The sequence below is a fragment of the Microchirus variegatus genome (assembly GCF_963457635.1).
Source record: "Microchirus variegatus genome assembly, chromosome: 17".
NCBI classification, from domain to species: Eukaryota; Metazoa; Chordata; class Actinopteri; order Pleuronectiformes; family Soleidae; genus Microchirus; species Microchirus variegatus.
Window position 1 is genome coordinate 22,841,940 of NC_139818.1, and position 17,879 is coordinate 22,859,818.

Here is a 17,879-nt window from a genome sequence, read left to right on the forward strand (position 1 = left end):
GATTCGGTTTGATCGTCCCCTCCCTCCTCAAACTTATTTCTCAAAACTATTTCCTTGACGTCACTAGTTCCGTGTCGTCTCCTTTAAGGTTGCCACGGGTTACGGGCTCACATGTCAGAACGAGGAGAATTGACGTCAGCGGGCGCCGCTGATTGGTTCGCAGCAGTATCCGGTGGGGCAGCGGTCCAGGGCTCGGGGAAAAAAATCGAAGCGAGGAGGATCTGGTAACGGTGCGCTTCAGGAGAGGAGAAAAAAAAGAGATATCATCCATCCCGAGTCTCCAGCGAAGGGCTCGGCAGGAATTCTTCCGCTTCTTGTGAGTATCCGACGACGCTGTCGCCGCAGCGAAACGCATGACCTCCGCATAGGTGAAATTTGTTCCCTCCGTCTCTCGTTTGTTTATGATAGAACTCAAGATGGCGTCATCAGAGGAGAGCTTTGCCTTTGCACGGAGCTACTAGCAAGCTAGGCTTTTTCTAACGCTGGACACGCTCTGTAACGCTACGCAGCTTGGAAACAGTTGACCAAAAACGGGCGATATTTGTGTTGTTGTTGTCGTATTCGGCGTGTTTTGGTTGTTACTATTCACGTTGAATGTCGTGCTGCAGCCGTCAGCCTCCCTCTGTGGAAGCCTTCCTGACCTAGACGCTGTTGAAACACGGGACGTTGTAAGCTCCACTCTTGTCTTTCAAGGCTGTGACATTTGCTCAGCTCGTACGACATTAAACATCCTGTTATTCGTGTTTCTCGGTCGCGTTGTTTCCCCCCGTCACGAGTGAAGCAAGGTCATCCCCCCTGAATCCATAGTGTTTCGTCGAATTTGAATTGACAGCAGAGGCGCCGTCAGTTGCTGCAGCGCATTAACTGATATAACGTGTTTTCTTCACTACTCCCGAATTAATTAAATAATACTAACTAGGAGTGGAAATCACGGTACCTCGCAATACATGACCCACGATACCGATAATATCACGATACAGAGATTCTGTGATAATCAATATAGCAATACATCACTGTCGATATCTGTCTAACTCAGGGGTTTCCAAATGTTCTCAGACCTTTTTTTTTTTATAACAGTAAACATTACATATAAATGTACTGTTTTATAATAATTTCATTTTCATTGACACAATTATCATTTAACGTGAACGTGAAAACTTATTTATTTATTCACAACGTACTGTAGAGAACAAAGTGCAAACCTAGCTTTCTCCGCCGTTATCCCAACGTAAACGTCCTCTTCTTCGATCCGGTATCTTCCGCCCCCTAAGTTTTTCCCCTTCATTCATTTGAGCAGTGCCACCGCGAGGAGACACGAAGTAGCGACACTCGCCGTGGACCGTTTACTTCAGAGCGCCTGAAATATTGATATTTGCTGTTTCTGACCCGGTGATCATCATCGTACTGCGCGAAGAAGGACGACGATATATCACCAAATCGATTGGCGATTGTGATCGCGTAATCGTTCGGTCCGTACGCGATCACAATCGCCGATTCGTTTGTTAGATGGAGCAAAGAAACCAGAAAATAGTCGCATATGAGAAGTCGTATAATCAGAAAACTCGCTTTAATCGAGTCTGCGTCTTTACAGTTGTATGGTCTCATTTGAAGGTCCAGTACCTAAGAATTAGTGACATCTAATGGTGAGACTGCAGTTTGCCGTTTCCCAAGTGCGTTAAAGAACTACGGTGGCCTTTACATACCAGAAAGGCTGATGTTTTTCTTTGTTTGCTTCAAGGCTGCGATAATTAAACAATAACTTTATTACTAATCCATTAGTAAATAAAGTCGGTTTGTTTGTGTTGATAATTAAGCTAGTTCTCAGATTACTTTTTTCAACTACTTGTAGCTTCTTGTAATATTTCCTAATGTCTTTGCCCTTTATATATTAAAAAAAACAAAAAAACTTTAATGGTGTAATTTTGGTTTGTAGACAAATTATCATTGTTATTTTAGGGATAAACGTTATTTTAGTATTCACAGTACTACCTTTAAGATTCTTGTCTTTTTTCACTTTAAAACGTTCACAAAAGTGTATAAATTCGAAAGATTGAAAGAGACAATGTTGTTTTTGTCAATTTTTTGTAACATTATTTTAACAATATTACATCTTGTTATTTAAGTATTTTGTAGCATTTTGGACTCTTTGGTCAATATTTCTTTAATGTTGTTTGTTTGTATTATTAATCACATTAGTTAATATGTTTCCTCTACGAAGCTTTGACAGTTGATTTTTTTTTTTTTTAATGTTTTGTTTATTATTTTGAAGCATATTTTTATGTGAATTAAGGTTATTTTCTGAAGGATATTCACGACAGGAAATATCCACATTGTCCCACGCCTACTTAACACTTTATACCAGTAAACAGCATCATTTATTACTACTTATTCCTCTCTTAGGTATAGATTAAAGTAATCCTGCCTAGTTTTCACCACAATCGTCGCAAGTTGCATGAACGCCAGCGTCAGCCTCATCTTTGATAACATGTCTGGTAATCTCCCCGCGGCCTTGTCAGATTAGAAATGATCCAAATCCTATTACAGTGATGCACAACATGCATGATACAGTGGCAGCGACGGCTCTGTTTGCCCCCCTTCAGGACCCGCTCTCCTAATTACATTTACTGCGTTTACTGTTGCTCGTCTGAAACGCACATGTTGGTTTGCAGCGCGGTGTTCGAGGGCCTGTTTCTTCATGGTTGATGATCACATGATCTGTCGGGGCTTTTTTGCGTGTGTGTGTGTTTGTGTGTGTGTGTTGTGGCTTGAAATGCTGAAACTAGTGCACACTAGTGAACTCGCCACAGTTGATTGATCCACCTCCATTTTGTCTAAATTTAGGCCTCGGTTACTTTGTGACAGCCTCATTCACGCTGACGAGAAATAATAATAATAATAATGATAAGTAAATAAATAAATAAACAACAGCGTTAAGACATCGGCGCCTGTTGTGTCGGTTTGCCTGTCGTCGTCGTCGTCGTCGTCGTCTCTGGTGAGATATGTGTGATCACATCATATGACCACTTTTCCACTCCTGACACTCAGAGAGGCTCCGAGGCTCAGCGGCTCCCCGGAGCCAAAACAACTCCCCCGTCTCCCCCGTGCTTTCTCACTCTGGCTCTATTTTTCTCACATTCTCATGTTTTTTTTCTGTCTGTCCGTTTTACACCACGACACACACACGCACACACACACACTGTTAGCAAACTGTTGTGTGATTAGAGGTCGATCAATATGGGTTTCTCTTTGGCTGATGCCCGATTTTTAGAAATCGGGTCGACTGATGGCTGTTTTTGTACCATGAAGCTGATTACTGATTACTCCATGTGATGAAATGTAACTGTTAAATGAAAACAAAAAGGACAAAAAAATTATGGTTTCGTCCTCAAATGTACATTGGGGCGATGGTAGCTCAGTGGTTTAGCAAAAATGTCTTGGAGTTCGTCTTAACTTGGAGTTTGTGTCCATGGGCCAGACACTTAAAGGGCTGTTTCACCCTCTTTTTTTTTTACCCACTTACTTGGTCAAATGAAGAATAAACTTAAAATCATTATGATGCCGTGGCTGTGTTTGTTTAATTGGACCAAATTTGCCCAGTTTTTCTTTCTTTCTTTACATTTTTCCAATCTTTTCTGCAGTAAAGAGCAGTGTAGGGCTATTTTATTTTGAAGGAATCCACTTTTGAGCCATATATCTCAGATCCACTGTCTGATGATCAAATAACATGTTTATCTCTGCAAATTAGTAAAAAAAACTACTTTTGGGTGAAGTGGCCCTTAAATCCCATGTCACTCCTGAATTGGTAAATGGCAAAACAGGAGCTTTGAGTGGTTATAAAGACTAGAAAAGTGCTACATACTGTAAATACAAACCATTCACCACTTGTATTTTATTGTGCAACTATCTACTGTATTTTTCGTTAAAAACCTGGAAGAAAAGTCCACTTTTCGTGACACTCGTGTAAATAAAAATGTGTATAATAACTAGCTAAATAATAATCAGCCGCTGCCGATTATTAAAATGGCAGCCCCAATTTAGACCAAGGAATAATGCTGTCCCTCTCTCCCTCCATTACTGTCCACCCTCTTCCTCTCTCTCTCTCTAGTACAAAGGTCAGAGGTCACAGAGCAGCGTTGCAGTCGTCGCCATGGCATCTGGAAGTACGAACAGCGAGGAGGAGAGGAGCCTGAGGGAGTGCGAGCAGTACGTGCAGAAACACAACATTCAACAGCTGCTGAAGGATTGCATTGTCCAGCTGTGCACGTCCAGGCCCGACAGGCCCATGGCCTTCCTCAGGGAGTACTTTGAGAGGCTGGAGAAGGTTTGTCCTATTTGATTTGATTAGTATTATTATTATTATTATTATTGTTATTTTCCCTAGCAGCCCATGTCACACAGTTCAACTCGTGTTTCTTTCATTTTCATTCAAAATATAAAGGAATTGAAACAGTTTCACATAGAAACAGCTGATTTCTTTACAGTAATACACACATATTGAGCCAATTATCCAATTTTAATATTTATTCTGAGAGTTTTAAGCTCGTTTGTGGCATCAGACATTACATTAGCCACGTTCAACGCTTAATACGGTGGGTCATTTTTAATAATTTTTAATCCATTAAATTGAATGAAAATGTTGATTTTAACAAGTCACTGAAGGCAGGATTTAGTTAACCGTTAACAATGTTGCCATTATCAGATTATCTTTTGTAGTTTGTAATCATAAGCTTAAGCCGTAATAATTTTAACGTTGTTTTATTACTGTACCGTTTAAACCATCCTGTTCAGAGAGAACATCATCAGCACCATTTTACAGCGAACCATCTCTTTGTTATCGTATGCTCTTTGATATTCAGTCGACGGTGACCTTCACTGACCTCTCCATGTTTTATTTTTAGCAACTCACAAAGACAAAGGACAGAGAAACGTGGCTGCAAACACGTTTTTTATTTCTACATTTAAATCGTTTGGATTATTTTTAAGACAGTCCTTCACATCAGATATCATCATATCATTTGTTTTCATTACATGCTGCTCTGTGTATGACCTTTGACCTTTCAGGAGGAGGCCAAGCAGATCCAGAACCAACAGAAGGCCAGTAGTTCCCGCTCGGACTCGCGCGACGAGGAGGTGTCTCCGCCCATGAACCCCGTGGTCAAAGGTCGCCGGCGGAGAGGAGCCTTCAGCGCAGAGGTTTACACAGAGGAGGACGCGGCCTCGTACGTCAGGAAGGTAAACAAAGAGAACGTGTCACACTAACATCGGCTAACGCGGTCATATGACTTTGAACAATAATGTACAGTACGTGTTGTGCTGTGTACTCTTAAAGGTACAGTGTGTGAAATGTGTAGGTGAAGTCACATGTTTGCAGCTGAACAGCCCTCATCTTACGCTTACTTACTTACTTACTCCAAGTGTGCTGGAGAATCTGTGGAGCCTTCAGTACGGAAGAGGATGAGGGCCACACAGGAAAAAAAAATTTGAGATTTAAAGTCAGAAGTTTAAATGGCAGAATTCAGGGTTTAAAAGTCAGAATTTGGAGAATAAAAGTCAGAATTCAGGGTTTAAAAGTCAGAATTCAGAGTTTAAAACTCACAATTCAGAGTTTAAAACTCACAATTCAGAGAATAAAGTCCAAATTCTGAGAATTTAGTCAGAATTCGGGGTTTAAAGTCAGAATTCGGAGAATAAAGTCAGAATTCTGGGTTTAAAACTCTCAATTCAGAGTTTAAAACTCACAATTCAGAGTTTAAAAGTCAGAATTCAGAGAATTAAGTTAGAATTTGGAGTTTAAAAGTCAGAATTCGGAGTTTAAAGTCAGAAATTTGAAATTTAAAAGTCAGAATTTGGAGAATAAAGTCAGAATTCAAAGTTTAGTCAGAATTCGGAGGTTTAAAAGTCAGAAATTTCCAGTTTAAAAGTCAGAATTCTGAGTTTTAAAAGTCAGAAGTAGTAGAATAAAGTCAGAATTCTGAGTTTTATATCATTTATATATCTTTAACCATCATTACTCTACATGTTATGTAAATGCATAGTTTGTGAAATGGAATAATAATATGTTATAGATTGACTTTGACTTGAATGTGTCATTTTTGACTTGCAGCATGAAAACACTGCTCATAAGTGGTCATAATTATTAACAACCTTATACCGTGTTCTCACTTTATCCGTTTGTGGTTGTTGTTGGTGCACATTTAAGGTGTTTAATAATAAAAGAGCAAAATGTTTGTGTCTTCCTTCCAAGGTCATTCCAAAAGACTACAAGACGATGGCAGCGTTGGCCAAAGCTATCGAGAAGAACGTGCTTTTCTCCCACCTGGACGACAATGAGAGGAGGTACCTGTGATTCCTGTCTCTGTGAGAGTTTAGATATATATATGTGTAACTGTTCAGTCGATCACCTCACATATCTTTTTCCCTCCTCCCTCAGTGACATTTTCGACGCCATGTTCCCCGTCACCTACATCGCTGGGGAAACGGTTATTCTGCAGGGTAAGATCACCTCTGTTGAGCCAAAATGAAAATAAAATGTCTTTGTGCTGACGCTAACGTCGTCGTTGTAAACCTCTCAGGTGACGAAGGCGACAATTTTTACGTTATCGACCAAGGGGAGATGGACGTGAGTATCTGACGCTCACTAAAAACACATTTAAAGAGCCCTTTTTTGTTTTTTTTTATTATTTCTTTAATGACGCGGTTTTACTTTCCGACAGGTCTACGTCAACAACGAATGGGTGACCAGCATCGGAGAAGGAGGCAGCTTCGGAGAGCTGGCCCTGATCTACGGCACCCCGAGGGCGGCCACCGTCCGAGCCAAGACCAACGTCAAGCTGTGGGGCATCGACAGAGACAGTTACAGGAGAATACTCATGGTGAGGAACTTTTAGCAGCTTTGCTTTTATGTCTCGTTAAATTCTGTGATCAGCGACTTTAACTCGCACAGCATGCGTTTGTAATGATTAAGCTTGAATAAATCTTGCTTTAATAGACCTGATTTATGAAATAGTAGGACATAAAACAGGTTTTTGCCAATAAAATGAACTAGGATTCCACGATAAGGTTTTAAAGAAAACCATGGTCGTGTTATTGTTAAAGTCAAGCTTTTACTTTTAACATTCACAGTGATTGAGTTTTTAAATGTGATTTATGCATCATCACATGTGAAGCTGTCAAAGTATTTAGCACAACAACAATTATCTAGAAAACGGGTTTAAAAGACAATAACTCCAATGATAATAAAGTCATTTATTTGTTTAACTATTGGTTGTAAATTATGATGATTCATGATGATGAATCTATCCTGGGGCTAATATACTACTACTACTATGCTACTATGCTATGCTAATCATTTAATTGGTTTGATTGTTTTAAAATGTGAGTATTTTCTGGTTTCTTTTGCTACACACACACACACACACACATATGTACACATATATATATATATATATATATGTATATATATATGTATGTATGTATGCATGTATGTATATGTGTATAAAAATCTCATTGAGAAAACAATTGCAAGTAGGTTATGCCGTATTTACAACTAATATCTAGAAAACCGGTATCACGTGTTGCTCTTATTTTAAAACTCGTTTTCCTTGAGTTTTATATTGTGATGCAGTCAAACTAACACTTCAGTGTTTTTCTCTGTGCAGGGAAGCACTTTGAGAAAGAGGAAGATGTACGAAGAATTCCTCAGGAAAGTGTCCATATTAGGTGAGTTTGTTTTCATTCTTTAAAATCAGCCGAACAAAAACTAAAAATAGACGACAGGAAGCTTGTGTTTGGTGCTGAGATTAAAATAACCTGTATATATATATATATATATATATATATCTCTCAACATATCCAAAAACTAGTAACTTGACTTTGTGTGTGTGTGTGCGTCTCCGTCGTCCTCAGAGTCTCTTGACAAATGGGAGCGTCTGACAGTCGCCGATGCCTTGGAGCCCGTCCAGTTTGAGGACGGACAGAAGATTGTTGTGCAGGGAGAACCTGGAGATGAGTTCTTCATCATCTTAGAGGTAAACACACACACACACACACACACACATTCTTGTACTTGCTGCATACTGAGGACCAGCATTTCCACTTTATAAATCAACACAATTACAAATATCTACTTCATGAATGACATCTACAAAGAACTACTGGTTGCAGTACCATAAAATGTCTGCAGGTGGAGCCCCAGAGCAAAAAGGGCTGGAAAACTTTTTCGATTTTATTTTATTTTTTTAATTTTTGGTCCTACATTTTACAAAAACGTCATACTATACTATGTCGACCAAAATTTAAAAAAGAATTTGACAAAAAAAATTTGGTCCAAAATTTGACAAGAACGTCATACTATACTATGTCTTCCAAAATTTGAAAAAAAAAATTGACCCAAATTTTTTTTTAAAAATTGACCCAAAATTTGAACAAAAATTTGACCCAAAATTTGAACAAAAATTTGACACAACATTTGAACAAAAATTTGACCCAAAATTTGAACAAAAATTTGACACAACATTTTTGGTCCAAAATTTGACACAACATTTTTGGTCCAAAATTTGACAAAAACGTCATTCTATACTATGTTGTCCAAAATTTGAAAAAAAAAAAATGGTCCAAAATTAAAAAAAAAAATTTGGTCCAAAATGTAAAAAAAAAAATTTGGTCCAAAATTTGAAAAAAAAAAAATATGGTCCAAAATTTGAGAAAAATATTATGGTCCAAAATTTGAGAAAAAGTCGTCCAAAATTAAAAATTTTGACAAATTGAGTATAGCATGTTATTGCAACCTAAGGAAGTGATTTCAATAAAAACAAACTCCGTAAAAATTACCTCACTTTGTTGGTTTAAAACCCTCACTGGTCCTCAGTATGCTGCAAGTACAAGAACACACACACACACACACACACACACACACACACACACACACACACACACACACACAGACAGACACACAGACACACAGAGACCATCATGATTCTGGTTTCAGAGCCAAGTTTTGAACTGTCTACAGAACATGAATGGGTTTGAACATGTGTTTAAGCCTTGGTGGAGGTGTTGTTTATTTTTATTTAAATATAATAACCAACTCATTTATTGGTTGGTAATAATTTAAACTGACCACTTTGTTGTGTTTGTGTTGTCAGGGTTCTGCAGCCGTGTTGCAGCGTCGCTCAGAGAACGAGGAGTTTGTGGAAGTGGGAAGATTAGGACCGTCGGACTACTTCGGTAAGAGTCTTTTATTGCATGTAAAACTGTTTTTATTTGTTGTTGTAGGTCACATTTTATTAATTAAGAGTTTTAAATATTAATTATTATTAAGAGTTCATTCTTGTAAGGCAGCCATTTCCAACACTTTACCCCAAAAGTATTCTTATTTTTGTACCTGACAACCCCTGACTGCATTCTAACTCTAACTCTAACACATTGGGCTATGGCCCTCTGGTGGCGTCGTGTCGGTACTACAGGTGAGCCATCAAAGATGACCAGAAACGAAGAAATACACTTTTTAGTTTTTAGTTTGTAATAAAAGCTTCGAGTATCAGTAAAAATCTATGATTATTCCTTAAAAAAAATGCTTTTGCAAATTGCTTATGTTGTTATTCTCCAGTTATATTTATTGTCATAGAACTTAAAGGTCTAATCTCTTAATAAGCACGTATTTATGTTATGTTGCGATACTGATATCACACACTCGATCTGTATCTGCTGATACCGATGTTATATCGGTATGATACGGTCATTTCAAAGACGGAATTCTCTTTATTTATTTATATTTACAGTCCGCGCTGAGTGTGATTTTTTTTGCATTGCATCAGGTTTTACATTTTTATACCGATACCGAACCATCCCTAACCGATATCAGTCTGATATCAGTCATTAAACTAGGTTATAAATAACACGTTTGTGCCGTTTCAGGCCATTTCAAAGACATCGTTTGACCAGTTTTTCGGCTCTTCTCTGAAGGATTTCCGTGCGTCATTTCTTTTTTATGTGTCTCCGTCCAGGTGAGATCGCCCTGTTGATGAACCGTCCCCGCGCCGCCACCGTCGTCGCCCGCGGGCCCCTCAAGTGCGTGAAGCTGGACCGGCCCCGCTTCGAGCGCGTCCTGGGCCCCTGCTCGGACATTCTCAAACGTAACATCCAGCAGTACAACAGCTTTGTCTCGCTGTCTGTCTGAAGCCCCCTGTCCTTCTTCTTCCTCCTCCTCCTCCTTTTAGACCCAGGGTCCACCAATGCAATTTGCTTTTTCGTCACTCTCTTCTTCTTCTTCTTCTTTCCTTTCACTCTTTTTCCTTCTTCTTCTTCTTCTCCCTCTCTGTTTTTACACACACTTTGTTTTGTTGTCGGGCAGCGGTGACTTTTAGCCGTTCACCAGCGCTTGTACCAGCTGCTGTACGCTACCTTGTAGGCACAGTTACATCACGCGACCTGCCTTTTTATATAGATGTATATACATATACACACGTATATATATCTATATAAACGGCTGGTTTTTGCTTTTCTTTTTCGACGTGAACATAAAAACACAGGATTGTTTGCAGATGTGACAGACGTGTGGGTCTCACGCTGACGAGACAGGACAATCAAACTTTACACGGCGCTTTTTTCCCGGTGACTTTGTTACAGATCGGTGTTTTGCGGTCGGATTACGGCGAGGTTTAATCCGCCGTTTTACAGTCTCTTTTGTTGACATCGCTTAGTCTGATTTTACGCGAAGAGTTTTTTTTTGTTGTTGTTTTTAGCTGTGAATTGATGCTCCGGTTGTGATTTTCAGTGACTTTTAAATTTGTAGAATGAGACGATGACGATGGTTTAAAGTGTGAGAGAGAGAGAGCGAGAGCTTGTGCAACTTTTAAGGTTCTTACTTAAATGTGCGGCTGCCAGGCTAGTGCCAAATGTGGATTATTGTCACGGCGCAACGATGCGTAGCCGTGTGGAAAAAAAAATGCAGCGCGTGTTCCGTTCCCCGCCCTCCCCCCCCTGACTATTTGAAGCTCCAAACAGGAAGTAAATGGCGCTTTTTCCACTCACTACACAGTCCTGGCACGGCTCTACTCCATGACTATAGTACCTCCTCAAAGTGGGCGGAGTCATCTTAGCACGGCTGCATGAAACTGTTCTTTTCGGTGTAATCGAATCATTAGAATCGGTTTCAAAGAATTGGTCGCAGAATCGTTCAGTACTGATTGGACGCGTATCAGCGTTTTCTAACATCTAATACAGTGGTTCCCAAACGCTGGGTCGCGGCCCGCAGATGGGTCACGGGAGATTTTTTGGGGGGGCCGTCAGGAAAAAAATTCCCCAACCTTTTTAGTGAAAATGTATGTGTAAATTTGAGGAATTTAAAAAAGTGGGACAATGTTTTTCCATGACTTCGTAGTACCTCCTTAAAGTGGGCGGAGTCATCTTAGCACCGCTGCATGAAACTGTTCTTTTCGGTGTAATCGAATCATTAGAATCAGTTCAAAGAATTGGTCGCAGAATCGTTCAGTACTGATTGGACGCGTATCAGCGTTTTCTAACATCTAATACAGTGGTTCCCAAACACTGGGTCGGGGGCCCACAGATGGGTCACGGAAAATTTGTTTTGGGTGTGGGGGGGTTAGAAATAATTTGATTCGCAGAATTTTCCCCAACCTTTTTTAGTGAAAATGTAAGCGTAAATGTGAACATTTTTTTAAGAATGACGACAGTACCTCCTCTGCGTGGGCGGAGTCATTTTAGCACGGCTGCATGAAACTGTTGTTTTGGGTTCGACTGAATCATTAGAATCAGATTAGTTCACAGAATCGTTCACTAGTTAATATTTAATTAAAGTCTTACTGATCGACGCGTATCGGCGTTCTAGTCCAATCCCGTCCAGCGGTTCCCAAACACTGGGTCGGGGGCCCACAGATGGGTCATGGGAGGTTTTTTTTGGGTCAGATTTATGTGTGAATTTGAGAATTTATGTCGCGATTCGGGTCACGAAAGTTTCCCAGCAACATTTTACCGTTTTTTTTTCGTGACTTCATAGTAGCTCCTCCTCCTCAATGTGGGCGGAGTCACCGTCATAGTAATGGCTGCGTGAAACTGCCGTGAAGGAGGTTTTATACGCGACACAAGCTAGTGACTTGTAAAGCAGTTGTTTTTTGCTAAATGTTGGAGATTAGCGCACGTTTTCGGGAATTTTTAAGTCTTTGTAAATGATCTTTTGGAACCTCGTCAGAGCAGGTACTATCGCTAATGGAAAAGTGGAAAATACAAAATATGCCGTGCCAGGATTGTGTAGTGGAAAAGCACCATTAGATTATTATTATTATTATTATTATTATAATTCTTCTTATTGTTCTTATTCCCCTCACTGTAATCTATAGACTGTCCATACAAGAACTGCCTCAAGGAGAAACTATTAAATACGAAAATATCTCAAAAAAAACAAAACAAAGTATTACCTGTATTTCAGTATTCATTTAATTTTAATTTTTTTTGAAGTATATTATACCAAATAACTTGGTCACTCTTCTGCTATGGTTTGTAATCAAACACGTTCTCATCATAGTATAGTAACAAAAATAAAAAACTCAACGATACACTTATGTTTTTGGAGTGATGGTGATCTTAAGAAAAACAGGAAAAAAAATCTGTTTAACTGTCTTTTGTAAACACTTATTTTTCCATAAATTCTATTTTAGGTGTCCAGTGCCACAGAGTAAATAAATGCTTCTTCTTCTTCTTCTTCTCTTTCTTCTTCTTCTTCTTCTTGACAAAACAGTATGTAATTGTATTGTGTAAAAAACAAAAAAAAACGTCATGGGTTACAACTACAAAAAAAAATAACTTTTTAAAAAATAGATTTCAAAAACAGGTTCAATGAAGTCGAGTCTTGGGGGAAAATGAATAAACAAACACAAACGCGAGGGTTTCTAGATTTTTCAGGACATCTGAAGTATTTATGTATGGACGCGTCACACGGGCGAGCGGATATTTATTTCAAAAACAAAACTAGTGTCATTGCTTTTATTTTGAAAAAAGAGGCGGCGGCTCGAGCTCGCCGTCCGTTTCTCTTTTGCTGACTTTGGCATGATGTTTGTCGGCCTCCGGTGATCGGGAATGAATGGAAGAGTGAAGAGTTTGAAATAAATAAACAATGAAAAATGTTATATATATATATATATATATATATATATATATATATATATATATATATATATATATATATAAAAAAAGAAGAAAAAAACAAAACAAAAAAAAACGTGCCCTGCCTGCAGCTGCGCGCAGGAACAGGAAGTGTGTCAAATATTTGGTTTGTTGACTCCCCAGCTTAACTGCTTCATGGCTGTTTAGATGGCATCAGATTTGATTTCTTTGTCTTATTTTATTTTGAAAGATACTTTTACCAAACGACTCACTGTTGACTTTTGGATCAGAGGCTGAACTCGTCATTCCTGCTCCACGTTTTTCTTTTCTCTCACTCGAAAGAAAGTTGTTACGCGTGCGTTTGAACGTACACAGAGATTTGTTTTAGGCCGGGTTTAGGGATGGGTATCGCAGGGATTTAACTGATACCGATGTCGATTACCGATATTTATGAACATGATAACAGCGTCTGGACAAAATTAGCTACATGATTACTGTCAGGCTTTCATACATTTACCCACGATACGATATTGAAGTCACGATACTTAAGTCACAATGCGATATTGCCATGATATTATCGTGATATTTAAGTCATTATACGATATCACGATAGTTATGTCATGATACGATATCACAATATTTGTGTCATGATACGATATTTGTGTCATGATGCGATATCAAGATATTTATGTCATGATACGATATCACAATATTTGTGTCATGATGCGATATCAAGATATTTATGTCAAGATACGATATCACAATATTTGTGTCATGATACGATATTTGTGTCGTGATACGATATCACAATATTTTTGTCATGATACGATATTTGTGTCATGATGCGATATCAAGATATTTATGTCTTGATACCATATTATCACAATTTTTGTCATATTTTATCACAATATTTGTCACGATACAATATCACAATGTTTGTGATGATACAAAATGATCATGATATTTATGTCTTGATACGATATTATCATGATAATTTTGTCATGATACGATATCATGATATGATAGCATGATGTTTGTCATGATACAAAATGATCACGATATTTTTGGCATGATACGATATCACGATATTTATGTCATGATAAGATATCACGATATTTATGTCATGATACGACACAAATCGATACTTGGTGTCTCAAAAGCCATAAATGTCACCAAGCAAGTATCATTTAGCGATATTTTCCCACCGCTACTGCAAAGAGAACGCTAAGTTTGTTAGCAATTTGTCATCATTAGGGGGCGACTGTGAGGCTTCTTCTGTTCTTGTCCAGACGCTTCATTATTGTATCGATAAAGGACCCGGTATCGGTTAAATATCGACGCTCATCCCTGGCGTTGTCAGCGACGAGAGTTTTTTTGGTCCTTAAACGTGATGAGTTGAACTTTTTTTTCCTCTCCAGTCCCCCCCCCCCCCCCCCCCCCTCCAGCCTTCAGGTTAAATAAACCTGTGGGTGTGGTCACAGGACAGGAAGTTGATCCTGATCCACAGGAAATGACTCTGTTACTGCTGAGGATTTGATTTGATTTATCCTTTAGTCAGAAATATTGTTTTCATGTAAATAGCAACAACATAACAACGTCATGAGTTTTATTCCAGAAGTGATTTTTTGTTGTTGTTGTTGTTCTTCTTCTTCTTCTCTCCACACTGCAATCGTCCCAGTTTGCCTTAGCTTCCCTCACCTGGGCTTACGGTAGTCGTCGGTCACTCCTGCTTTAGCCCCGCCCCCTGCCCCTCCCCCCCCTCCCCCCCTCCCTTCAACTTTGTTAGACCTGCGGCTTTAGATGAAGAGCCGCGGGCGACCAGAGGACCATTCTTTTTCTATTCTTACCCTGTGTTCAGTTTGACCTCCTGTATGTGCAAAAGATGTTTATCCTTTTGGTATAGATTGTTCCAGATGGCAGTTTAAGCAATAAAAAAAGTCAAAATGACTTAGCGTTTTTGTTTGTTTTTTTGTGTCGCAACGGATGTGGATGTTGTGCTCCAATGCTTAGTATGTAAAATAGTACATGATGTTATTAATAGTTTCACAGTCTAAGGCAGGGGTCTGCAACCTTTACTATGAAAAGAGCCATTTTTGCCCTCCTCACCCAAATAAAATTAATCTGGAGCCGCAAAACCTATTTGACCCATAAAATTAAGATTATATCACATATAACTTAATTTAATGCAGATATACCGCATACAAAATAATGAGTTTGTTGCATTAGGAACTACAAAAATAAAAATGCTGACATTTCATTGCTGTTTATAGCCAACATTTTAGAAAGTGTAGAAAATAATACTTCGGAATAAAACACAGAATTCCATTGTTCATGTACGTAAGTTAAAATTTTGTTTAAAAGTAACTCACTTTGAAATAGATAATGCAATATTTGGAGTACAGTACAGATGGAGTAAATATGTGGGTTGGAATATGTTAAAGATGGACAGGACATTGGATGTGATGCACAAAATGCACATTTTATCACCTTGATTTCTAAATAATGCGTGTTCACTTTGAAAGAAGAGAATGAATATGAAATAAAAATAAGCTTTTTTTATTCAAAGTTACTACAAAGGAGCCACAACAGAAGGCTTGAGGAGCCACATGTGGCTCTAGAGCCGCAGGTAGCAGACCCCTGGTCTAAGGTCTCGTCGATCACAACAAACCGCTTTAATATGTTGTGAGATTATCTTTAAAATTAGCTGTAAAGACAAAAATGTGGCAAAAAAAAAAATCTGATTTATTACAAAATACGTTTTTACGCACAAGATATTTCCTTTAGCGTATTAATGTGTAACAAACACGTAAGCAAAGTAAGAAAATCAATGCAAGCCGATTAAAAAGAGCAACAGACGCAATAAAATGTCTTATAATTGCATATATATACTTGTATGTAATTAAGAACTTAGTAAAATATATAATCATTTCTATGTATTCAGCTTAGTTTTAAATGAAACAATTATTTTATGCAATGATTAATTCATGAAAAAGAGAAAAACTAATGCACTTTTCATGGAAAGTGTGTGGGGAGAAAAGGTGTAATTTGAAGTCCGTCCACAAGGGGGAGACATTGCACCAGATACATTCTTATCAAAAAGCCATGGATTTCAGTCAGTTCAACTTGTTTGTCATCTATGCTCTTCTTTTAAAATGCACTTTGGTTCATAATTCTACATAAAAATCTTTAATATGCTCCTTTTCAAGATTAATTCACAACTTAAACCACGAGCTTTGAGATTATTGAGCGTGTGAGAAACTTGGGTTTGTTGACGTTGGAAAAGCTCGTCTTTTTCCGCTTTGACGTCTTAATAATCGACCGCGTTTCATTTCCGACGGCGTTTTGTTGCCAGGTTTTTCACTGACGGAGAAACTGTATGAATTTGATTTTTTTTTTTTTATTATAAATGACTCCTCAGATCGTGGTTGTTTGTCTGACTTTGGTAAATAAATCACGTTGACGTTTTTATAGGAGGTTCAGAACGATGGTAACACAGTGAGTTTGATGCCGTTTCTTTGTCTCGGCCTGTTTTTCATTGACAGTGAAGTCGTAAAAAAAAAAAAATTACACGTCTGGAAAATAGGGTGGAGTAAAAACCCAACGATGGTTTGGTCGCTCGCTGTAAACACACTCACGGCTCACTTTCTTACTCTGGTGTTTCGCAGGTGATAACTCTTTCTGCGTTAAATGTGGATATTCCACACGATCTCACCCCGAGAAAACCAAAACCCCGAGGTTCCGAGAAATAAACCTTTTAAAGTGTTTAAAGGCTGTTTTCACAACGTAATCGTCAAAAAGTCGGCTGTTGCCTGAGGCTCTGAGCTCAGAGAGGCTTCTTTAGTCCAACAGTGTGTTTGAGGAACACGGAGAATATTTAACAACCACGACAGCCGTAAAACACTATAACACTATAATATATCTGCGACACAGAAAAATAAAAATTTACTGTGTCTTTATGTCATGATTTCGTACACATGGCGCCTTTAAAACGGGCTGGGATCAATTTACGGGATATTTTAGGTTGTTTTTTTTTAAAATAAATCACATAGACTGTATGTAAGCAAGACGGCGTAAACAATTTATTGTGAACGCTAGTGAATAAAAATGTATAATTGTCTTGTCGTAACTGCGTCGGACAATTTTTTTCCGACATTTTTCCGACTGTGTTCGTTTTCCGACACAAACCCCGAAACATTTTCTTTACAAGTTTGAAAGTTTGCGATATTTAAAGTGATTACGAACAACACAGCTAGTTCGTAAACTTTAAAATATGTATCCCAAAATAGCAAAACATCACAAGTTAGCGGCAACAACAGTTTGTCGGGTTCCATGTCCATGTAGTACTTTTTTTTTCGCTGAAGCCTCCTACGTTTCACAGCCCCCCCTCTAGTGGACAATATAGGTACTGTAATTAGACATTAGAGTTCATAAAAAAAAATAACAACCACAAGTTCGTAGACCAACTGAGGTTGAAATTATTAACACACAATCAGCTACTGTCCTTCTTTTCACTTGGGCCTCTACGAACTTTTACAACCCCCTAGTGGGCAATGTAGGTACTGTAGCCAGGCCTATGCTAGTTAATAGATGTATTCATTTATGTCTGAAATATACAAAAACAGCAAACATGAGAAGTTGGTGCTTTCAGTTTAGAGGGAACAACAGGGTTTGTCGAGTTCTCACTGAGGCGCCAAACCTTTAGGACCCCCCTCTAGTGGGCAATGCAGGTACTGTAATTAGGCCATTAAAGGTCATAAATA

At 38.5% G+C, this 17,879-nt stretch overlaps 1 protein-coding gene across 1 annotated transcript; it reads left to right on the forward strand.

Annotated features, from left to right (window-relative positions):
- The first annotated feature begins 205 nt into the window (after positions 1 to 205).
- Positions 206 to 13,160, forward strand: LOC310938747 (cAMP-dependent protein kinase type I-alpha regulatory subunit). Its single transcript, XM_083903329.1, has 11 exons — positions 206 to 316; positions 4,106 to 4,321; positions 5,062 to 5,232; positions 6,245 to 6,336; positions 6,431 to 6,492; positions 6,573 to 6,619; positions 6,714 to 6,872; positions 7,659 to 7,719; positions 7,906 to 8,027; positions 9,144 to 9,225; positions 10,005 to 13,160. The coding sequence occupies exons 2-11, from the start codon at positions 4,148 to 4,150 to the stop codon at positions 10,175 to 10,177; spliced, it is 1,143 nt and encodes a 380-aa protein (XP_083759455.1). The 5' UTR covers positions 206 to 316; positions 4,106 to 4,147; the 3' UTR covers positions 10,178 to 13,160.
- The last annotated feature ends 4,719 nt before the right edge of the window (positions 13,161 to 17,879 follow it).

Coding starts and splice junctions, on each gene's coding strand:
- LOC310938747 (XM_083903329.1), top strand. CDS start 4,148: ATGGCATCTGGAAGTACGAACAGCGAGGAGGAGAGGAGCCTGAGGGAG. Junction 6,337..6,430: donor CTGGACGACAATGAGAGGAG/GTACCTGTGATT, acceptor CTCCTCCCTCAG/TGACATTTTCGACGCCATGT. Junction 6,873..7,658: donor GTTACAGGAGAATACTCATG/GTGAGGAACTTT, acceptor TTCTCTGTGCAG/GGAAGCACTTTGAGAAAGAG.